Here is a 10,239-nt window from a genome sequence, read left to right as displayed (position 1 = left end):
ATATATTTACCATAAACGTAAAAAAATATCTACATTTTTGTTAATGTTAAATTTTGATTTCTTGAATTGTGTGGTTTTAGATGATAGCTAGAATTGCACATAAAAGCAAAAACAATCTCTAATTAAAATATTGCGTTACAAGATTTTACTTCATTCAATCTAACATGACTCACAAATCACACATACAATATTCTTTGATTCTTTCCAGTGTGATTTTTTAGTATCTGAAAAGGATCCCCAATATTTAAGAAATAGTAGATAATAATATGTCCCCAACAATTTCTGTTGGCACATGAAACTTTTTGCATCGATGATTATGATTGGTCGATTTTGGTGTTTTGTTCTAGGATGAGCAACCAAGGACTAAAACTCTGCTCGGGAAGGTGATTTTTTTTTTTTTTTTTTTATCTTTTATCTATTTATTCAACATCTAGAAAAGTGTGAGTACAAAGGATGGACGGGACTCCGTAGGTCCTCGTTCCGGTGTTAGGAGAGAGAAAAGGTCAGGGGGCTGAAGGATGTTGCTGTTGCGATCAAAGAGGCTGTTCTGCGACTTGCTAGGTAAGACCACGCGCTTGCGCGGTGACGTTTTTTGTGCTAGGGGAAGAATGTCTGTAAGAAAATGAAAATATAGTAGCGTATAAAAGAGGGCTTTTGCCCCCGGATGATTGAGCGAGCGATTAGGGGCGGTTGGTGGTCGTGGCTCAGGAGAAATGGGCAGGGAACTCGGACGGCGGCGCCGACAGCCGGGAATAGAATCACCGAAAGTTGAGAAAATTGTAGGAGGCGTAGTAGTAGAGGCTATTCTGAATTCCTAGGAAAGACCACTCGCTTGCGCGGGCTCGGTTTCTGTGGGAGGGGAAGAATGCCTGTAAGAAAATGAAAAGATAGTAGCGTATAAAAGAGGGCTATTGCCACCGGGCGAACTAGCGAGCGATTTGGGGCAGTTGGTGGTCGTGGCTCGGGAGAAATGGACTGGGAGCTTGGACGGCGGCGCCGACGCCGGGAGTAGGATTAGGGTCACCAACAAAAGTTTGAAAATGGTAGGAGGCGTAGTAGTAGAGAAAGGTGGAAAAACGGAAAAATCTTTAGTGTGAGGTAAACTAAAATAAGAAGATGTAGTATAAGAGAAAGTTAGAAAGGAAGCGAATTTTAGTCGAAGAAAAAGTAAGTGTAGATGTTTGTGGGTGTGGCGTGGCTATGTTCGTGAGAGGTGTGTGTGTGTATCTTACGGGAAGTGAGTAGAGTTCACTTTCCGTGTGTAGAGCGCGTTCCTGTTAAGCCACAGGTGGGGCCTGAGTAGCCTGCTTTTCCCCAGGTTGGGTTTGAGTTGTATGTGCTTGCAATATTATTATTACTATTATTATTTCATCATTATTGCTATCACCAGTCAAAGCTGGTGAAGGGATGTATTATTAGTAGGTACGGTTATACATGTCTTATCGTGTACACCGCACGTGGGACGGGCGCACCTGACAGATAGTCTGTACGGTGTGGTCTAGGTGTAATGTGTTGTGTCAGGTGTTTGTGGCTGTTTTGCCCTCCGTTGTCAAGAGGCCGTCTTTTAAATCCTGGTGGCGGCTCACTGTCAGGTTTCTGACTAGTCCTCTGATTGGCCGCCTTCCCTTTGGCTGTGGGCCAATTGCAAGCCCTGGTGAGTGTGCGTGCTTCCGCTCGCGTTGGTGACGTCATCAGTCCCGGCTCGGTCTGCATGGGAGACGGGTGTCTCAGACGCGGTCGGTGCACCACCACTACATTGGCACGCGCGTTTGAAAAGGTTGCCTATACCTGGTCTAAGCCATTTAATTTCACAGTAGGACGTGCCATCTGTCCCTGTTGTCTAGAGTGAGCGATTTTACAGATTTCTTTTTAATAAGGCTTCCAATTAGTTATTCCTGAGACATTGCTTTAGTTGATTTAAGTAGGCCTAAGTGTTCTTAGCTGCTATTTTGCAATTTCTATGCCGAGTTATAATTGGCAAGTAATCTTTTTTCTTTTCTTTTTTAAGTTCTGGGTCATGGGCAGGGAGGTTACTTAAGAAGAGATTGAATACCATAGGTTAAATTATTGCTCTTTGGGATTGGGAAATACCATTGTGTAGTTTATTTGTTCCAGAAAATTAGTTGTTTTGGATTACTCTCAACTGTCTTTCCGCTTTAGTTATTTCTTAGTCATTTCTTGTGATTATTGTAAATATGTTCTTATTTTATTTTCTATAGTGCAACCACCACAAAAAAAGTTGTGCAATTCACCAACTTTAGTTGTGGCAAATACATGTTTTATTGTTTACAAATAGTGATAGGCTCATGGTAATATTACGATGGAGATCACATGGTCTTGATGTTTTACTTTGTGTGTGTACCGTTGATCATATCTCCTTAGTGCTTGTTGTTTCCGTACCCTGGTCCTAGTCACCTTGACACATTGGAACATACTGTCATCACTTTATATTACCTTTGGCCCCAGTTCTGGTGTCTAGTACCAATACGTGTGAGCAAAAAGCAAGACAAGCATCCCTTTTCATCGAGTGAGATGTACCCAACATTTCTTGATATTCAGTTTTATTCCAAGCTCGTCTTAGGGTGGGAGGGTGGGGACGGACTTATGATACCACGAGGTCTCTTTTATTCAGCGCTTTAGTTCTAATATTCATGTGGATTGCTTCAGTGTTGTCTTCACTCAGATATACTTCTTTCGCCATCATGTAATTTCTCACAACAACCGTTACTCCACCACCCATTTAAGGTTCTCAGTCTCTTCTCCAGTAGACATGTCTATTATTCCCCAGCTGTGTGTGTGTGTGTGTATATATATATGATGACATCTTGACAGGTTGTGAGAGAGGCAGAGGGGAAAACACATAGAATGAGAGTTTATTCTTTAACTAGTTTCACACTATGGTGCTTCTTCAGAAAGAATATTTTTTCTGAAGAGGCACCATAGTGCGAAACTAGTTAAAGAATAAACTCTCGTTCTATTTGTGTGTTTTCCCCTCTGCCTCTCTCACATATATATATGTATATATATACACACAGGGGGTGTCCTAGGATGAGATGGATGGAAGGGGTAAAAGGGGCATTACAAAATAGAGGAATGTCTGTTGAGGAAGGACGAGAGAGGACAGAAGATAGGGGTGAATGGAGAAGGATTGTGTATAGATGTTGTTGTGATGCATGAGGGGGAGTGGGTGGGGGTGAGGAAGTATGTATGAGAAATAAATTGACGCAACCCGAAGGGATTTCTCCCCATCTCCTTTTCTGCATGAGGGGACAGAGAGGGGGGGTTGCTGAATTTATGAAGCGGCCTTGTTGTGCATGTGCTGCGTCTTGCAACACTGCTTCAGACCCAGGGCAGTGGACAGGATGCTGGGATGACCCGTCATCCAGGAGGTGCCAAGATAAGAGGGAGATCCGGGAATCTTGGGGAAGGATACCACAGGATACACTCTATAACCTTGCCCTTCCTGTCCTAAAGTGCCTGCAGGAGGTTATCAAGAGGAAAGGGTGTCCAACTAAATATTAATGGCGAATGAAATAACCAGTTATATTTTCTATTCTTTATTAATATTTATTTGACAATGTTAGTGCACTTTCTATGTTTTTTAACTGGACAGACATATATATACTATTGCTTATGTACACAAATACATATATAAATATATTTATGTACTAAGGGCCTCTTACCCCTTATAAAGGAGATAGCCAATATTTATGATTTATAATAATGACAATTTAAAAAATATTGCAATTCAGTACAATTAGTTGTACTAAGATTTCTGCTAGATATAGTTGTTCAAGATTTCTACATAAATATGCAATAAATCACTACATTCTTTTTAAAATGTTCATTACTCAAACTACAAAAAAGCAGCTGCCTGGATTTGTGATACTATAAATACATTCAAACTTCAACCAAAGTTAAAGTGACCTCTACTGTTTGCACTGTTAGCCTTAGCAAGGGCAGCATTCACTCGTCTGAGTGCTTTTTTGGAAAACACTTTGTTTGCAAGTCTTCTTTTTGGTGTATTACCAAGCTCTTTCAAATTTGTAAGATTTGGATGCTTTCGCTTCCTTAACTTTGCCTTCTTCATGTCCAAATCCACTCCCGTTTCTGCATGTATTGCAGCAAGAAGCTCCGGGTCTTGCCAGGCAGGATTCTCTCTCTCTTGTCTCTCTTTTTCCTCTTTCTCTCTCTTGATATCCTCCGAGCTAACAGGTTGTCCTATCAAATCCCTTGGAATAATAGGACCATGCAAAGGACAACGTTCACGGTCCATCCTGGGACAGAGTCTGCCAGATGGAAGAGGTGCTCTACATTCCCATTTTACGGGTTCAAATTCCAATTGGTAATCAACAATACAGGTGTCAATACCAAGAATACCAGTGCTCTTCCCTTCTACTTCTTCATGCAAATCATCATTTGCTACCCACACCTGACTCAGACCGGCCATATTGTTTTGCATTTTAGCTGGAGGCACCCAATTTTCTTCAAGGAAACTATCAGGGCACTTTTTCTGTGGTGTTTTATTTTTGTTAGTGGATTTTGGTGAGACTTTCTTGGTCATATTCTGTAAACCCGAAGTAGAAGGCTGGTTCAAAGGATCATCATCATGACGAGTGCTTGTCTTCGAGCTTTTACTTGTGGTTCCGTACACAGAACTAACATTTCGGACACTACTTCCAATACCAAGAAGAACAGATTCTGGTACTGGTGTCTCACAAGTCTTTTCTGGAACATCAATGAAATCATCATCACTGTCACTATCATCTTTATCTTTTTTAACTGCCTTGCTTTTCACAATGTTCATTGAACTATATATTTTCAGAGCTCTTTCAACCTTATTCTTTTCTTCAATTATTCTTTTCATAAGTTCTGTGTTCCCAGCACTGTACTGCATGATTGACTGTTCCCATTTCTTCACGAGGGGAAAATATTTGGACATTAAAAGTTCTGACTGCTCCTGAATACTTGCAATAATGATATCATTATCATTAGTTTCCTGAATCTTCTTTACCTCATCCATGTCAATTTTCACATTGGTTCCCTTTGTGAGTCCATGTTCTCTCATGTAACTCGACCCATATTCTTCTTTATTATCACCGTCATCTTTAACACAGTTCATAGATGCAACACTTGATTCTTTACTATGTTCTCCCTCACTTGTCCCTTCATCATCATATGGAATGTAAAAATCATGTAGATCAGGAATGAGAAGTTTAAAGCTGTTGTGAAATTGAGTTAGGCAATCCTTGATGTCATCACAATTTTGCTCCATTTCCTCCCGAACTTTACCAATTTTCTTCTGTTTAGTCTCTTCAGCTTTCCTTTCATCTTCCAGAATACGCTGCCTTTCTTCTTCTGTCCTTGCAGTCAATTCTTCAAAGTCAACTTTTTTAACTTCTTTCAGATACTTGTACCCCATTCTAAGGGTATGATAGCCATCCTTAAATTTGTCATACCATCTCTGAATTGCTTCAATGGCCTTTTGCTGCATTGTTTTTGCAACAGGTTTTGGCTTGGGTAATGGATTTTTACGGTCAAACCCAATAGTTTGTGCAGCAAAATCAGTAAAATCTTTGAGAAGAAGTTCCCTGAAACAGTGAGACCTATGGAAAATCTCATCACAAATTTGAAATGCACTCAGGCGAATTTCTGCATGCTGCTTCTTTAACTGCTTCTGTAAATGTTCCCACAATATAATGACATAAAATTCAGAATGCTTGCATATTTTCTTTAGTTGTTTCATCTTGTTTTCATCTAGATGATCTTTTCCTGAAGTTGTCAATTCAAAAACGAGATAGGACAAGTGTCTTTTTCGAGTATCGTTCTCCATGGTTACCCGATTTCTTCTTGACCAAGGCAGCCTAGCCAAGAAATCTGTGGGAAAAATAAGAAAGTATACATATGAAAGTAGCTACACAGAATATGTTGAGATAACATAATATATTTTTTCATGCTTTTCCAAATGCAAATCTTTAAAATGGTTATATCAGCTGAAATTGAAACAATGAAACATAATCTGAGTGAAGTCACAAGAAATCTGTAGGAAAAATAAGAAAGTATATATGAAAGTAGCTACACAAAATATGTTGAGATAACATCATACAGGTAAACGTCGACTTACGATGGCCGCGACTTACGATTGTTCGACTTTACGATGACGACGACATGATAATTTAACCCCTTCCATACGGTGCCGCACACGTAGGCGTCATGAGGAGCAAGTGGATTCGCGACGCTGCCATATCGGCGTCTTGATTATATTTATTGTAGTCGCCCCTGTGTTTTTACATTCTCTCAAATGTGCCCTGAATCCCATTCTCTGTGGTTTTCAAAATTCGCGGGTGAAAGAGAGAACGATCGATATAAGCGGTGACTATATTTTATGATGCGAGTATTATTACGTCACGTCGTATGGCTGGCATTGGCTGCTGCCCGCGAGATTTAAGTTCCGTACTGAAAATACATATTATAGTGTTTGAATATGGTAAAAAGGATAAAAATAATTAAATAAACTACTGTACATGTTTAATAGGCTATATTCAGTATCTCTGGTGGTTAATATACAGGTAGGCTAGGTACAGTGACCACGGAACAGAGTGGGGATCGACTTACGATGAGATCGTCTTACGATGGCTCTATCGAAACCTAATGCCATCGTAAGTCGACGTTTACCTGTATATCTTTTCATGCTTTTCCAAATGCAAATCTTTAAAATGGTTATATCAGCTGAAATTGAAACAACGAAACGTAATCCGAGTGAAGTCACAATGATGACTTACACTCACTAACCACTCTCTCATATAATATTTTCATATATTTCTTTTCATAGAATCATTCAATAATGAGGATGCACAAATAAAGACGGTAGGAACCTCCAAGCTGGTAGCGGATGGTGACGTATTTGAGGAGGCACTAACTGAAGCTGAAATAATAATAAGTAAAAATTTCTAACCTGTTTTCACTACAGAGTGATTTTGTATAAGAGGGAGTTGTGAGACAACATTATGATAAAAAATAAGGAAGTGTTCAAACGGGACAGAGGAAGAACAGGACATGCAATGAAGCTCAAAAAGGATAACTACAGAAGAGACCTGAAAAAGAACAGCTTCCCACATACAGTGATAGATGTATGGAACAAATTGGATGAAGAAATAGTGTGTGCAAACACAATACAACAATTTAAGAACAAACTTGATCTTGCGAGATACAAAAATGGGTCACCACGAGCATAGCTCCCCTTCCCATATAATACAAGGTAAATACTAGATGTTAGAAAAATTTCAGGACCCAATGGTATCTATAATTGGATACTGACAGACTGTGAGGAGCATTTGGCAGACAAGATTTATAGTTTAACTGTCTCCACAAAAAAAAAAGAAAAAAAGAATTACTAACAGGATACAAATCCGCAGAGGAGGAAATATGAAGAAACAATTGAATTACACAGTACACTAAAGTTTCTGACCAACATGATAATGTGAAAATTGCGGATGATCTGTGGGCTAAATATCTTCAAGGGATTTTTTGACAAAGTCAAGAGTAATTGATGTGCTGTAAAAGGAAAACCAACTGCTGCCTTGCCACCTCCAAGTGGTATTCCTGAGTTAGGATCCCATCTGGAAGTTCATGCCAGGAATGAGGAAGTGACTGACACTGAAATTATATTCAGTCACTATCAATCTCATCTCCCACTAACAATACCCTCATTCCTTCAACTAACAACCAAAAGCCCTCTGGTAACGGTGATTGATGGTGGGAACTGAATATGGTGATATCTGGAAACCCTTAGTCACAACCCACATGCACCGTAACGCAGACAAAGCTGCAGAAATACTACAGCCATAACTCAACACACTCAACACCTGGTTCACTACAAATAGACTCAAAATAGCCCCAACCAAATCCACAGCCACACTTCTCACTAATTGGACGGTGGATCACAAATAAATACCACACCTCTTTATCCACAACATTCTCATACCACACACACATACACCCAAGCTTCATGGTATAACATACAATACATCCATGTCATCACAAACATAAGACAAATTGCACATTCTGACTTAAATCAATTGTAGGAACCATATTTTGACAAAAGAAAGAATCTATTACTACAATATACAACCAATGCATACACTCACTCTCGGCGATGAATTATGTGAGCCCCACATGGGCCCCTAATCTCACTAAAACACACCACAACACCCTGCAGACCATACAAAACAAAGTTCTAAAGACAATTACAAGCTCCACAGATACAACACCTCAAAGTCAAGGATCTCCATGTTCCTGACCCCCACACCCTCAACAATCAAGCCGTATCACAGCGTAAGGCACGGACGCAAATGTGAGAGACAAATGCTCCCACCAAGAGCCCCAGAGAGACTTAAGACCTTACTGGTATCCAGCCTAGGTCACGAGGGTCCAAAAATATTCAACGCCCTCCCAAAAGAAGTGAGAGAGAGAATCAAATGCTTGGTGGATAGCTTTAAGCATGTACTGGACAGGTTTCTATGGAAGGTGCCAGACAAGTCCCCAGTGCCAGGCTATACCGCCATCAGTAGGTTGTCATCAAACACAATAACAGACCAACTGGCCCTTCTGAGGAGGGAGAGCAGGACTGGCAGCAGTGGTAGATCACTACGGCTGTGAGGACTGACCTCGGAATTTCTCCAAGTAAACCAAGTAAGTAATCAAACACTTGCTGCAGCCTCCATAAACACAGCCCACCAATTACTCTACATGGCAGAATACCCACACATGCCAAGAAACATCAAAATAATACCTAAAATCTAAATATTTGTATCACATACAAATATTCTCTTCTCCACAACAACCTGTTACCAGCCTCCGGAGGTATATCCTTAATCATATTACTTAATCTTCCCTCAACAAACTGAAAGACAATACAGGATATTAAAAAAACATTCAAGAACCAATATATCATGAAAGCTTCTTTATCCATAGTAGTCGATTGTAGGAATACCTGATCACGTAGACGTACTAAGTATTTCAGCGGCTTTGACCCATCGTTTTTCGCTCATATTTCCGAAATAACCATTCACATCAGTATGATATATTAGCACAGCCTAATTCACACCCGGCCATAATTTTTGACGTTAGAGTGCATTTACAAGTGTATTTAATTACGGCATTTACTCTTGATATTAAGTGTGTCATAGCCGACACCCGTGAAGTAAATCGAACAGGTGAAGTCGTGACGTCATCACAAACTACCTCGTGTATCCCAACTTCACTTGTTCGATTTACTTCACGGGTGTCGGCTACGACACACACAATATCAAGAGTAAACACCGTAATTAAATACACTTGTGAATACACTATAACGTCAAAAATTATGGCCGGGTGTGAATTAGGCTGTGCTAATATACCATGCTGATGTGAATGATTATTTCGGAAATATGAGCGAAAAACGATGGGTCAAAGCCGCTGAAATACTTAGTAGTTTACTCATCCAAAGAATTCAAGAAAAATTATGACCAGGCAATGTATGCAGGTACATGCAAGTTGGAGATAAGCTTGGTGAGACAAGCAACAAGCACCAGTAGGTACATATAATGTCTCGCTTATTATATTTATTATTAGTGATAAGCTTATTCTCGATATATTACCAATCTCCAGGGCAATTCTCTATTACTGCCTAGGACTCTTGTGTGTTACTATTAGGAGTGATCTTAATCACGCTACTTCCCTAAGAAAATCTCAGTTCACTTTAGTATGGTTTAGTAATCCATGATGATGATTCTATTGTTGAAAAGTAGTTAAATGACACTTACCTATGCTAACCACTGTTGTTTTGTTTACTTTCGTTACATCATACGTCGTAACAATCAGCGACAGTTGTGCTGACGAGAAATTACTGCTAATAGCTCGTGTTGAAGAACTGGGAATACATGCATGTATATTTTTGTGAATACCAGGCTTATGGTAAACTGAAAGAGGATAAAATGAAAATAATCACATTTATCTTTCATGAGTTAAACTTCCCTAACATACCATCCTTGCTGTATAGTCATTTCAAGTAATAGGAAAGGTTAAACCACCTATTTGTGGGAATTTTTCAGTTTGGTTCACTATTCTAGTGTAATATTTTACACTAGTTCGTGAGATTTGTATCATTAATATTTGTTCAACTTTGCTGATTTTATACGTCTCAGCAATGCTTAAATTTCTATATGCCCTATATGAACAAGAAAAATCCAATATCAATGC

General features: G+C 39.5%; 1 protein-coding gene across 2 annotated transcripts; it reads right to left on the bottom strand.

The window, feature by feature from the left end:
• Positions 1–3,556: 3,556 nt before the first annotated feature.
• Positions 3,557–9,931, bottom strand: LOC143018252 (UV-stimulated scaffold protein A-like). Of its 2 annotated transcripts, none has more exons than XM_076173511.1 (2): positions 8,792–8,954; positions 3,557–5,877 (listed from the first exon to the last, which is right to left on the bottom strand). In XM_076173511.1, the coding sequence occupies exon 2, from the start codon at positions 5,831–5,833 to the stop codon at positions 3,908–3,910; it is 1,926 nt and encodes a 641-aa protein (XP_076029626.1). In that variant the 5' UTR covers positions 5,834–5,877; positions 8,792–8,954; the 3' UTR covers positions 3,557–3,907. The 2 variants fall into 2 exon arrangements, with proteins under 2 accessions (XP_076029626.1, XP_076029627.1); XM_076173512.1 differs by lacking the exon at positions 8,792–8,954 and adding an exon at positions 9,804–9,931 and having other exon boundaries at positions 3,558–5,877.
• Between the last annotated feature and the right edge of the window lie 308 nt (positions 9,932–10,239).

This window comes from Oratosquilla oratoria, chromosome 34, assembly GCF_046742065.1.
Source record: "Oratosquilla oratoria isolate Oo_2021 chromosome 34, ASM4674206v1, whole genome shotgun sequence".
Taxonomy (NCBI): Eukaryota; Metazoa; Arthropoda; class Malacostraca; order Stomatopoda; family Squillidae; genus Oratosquilla; species Oratosquilla oratoria.
The sequence above is the reverse complement of the archived record's forward strand: the minus strand, read 5'-3'. Positions and strand labels throughout refer to the sequence as shown.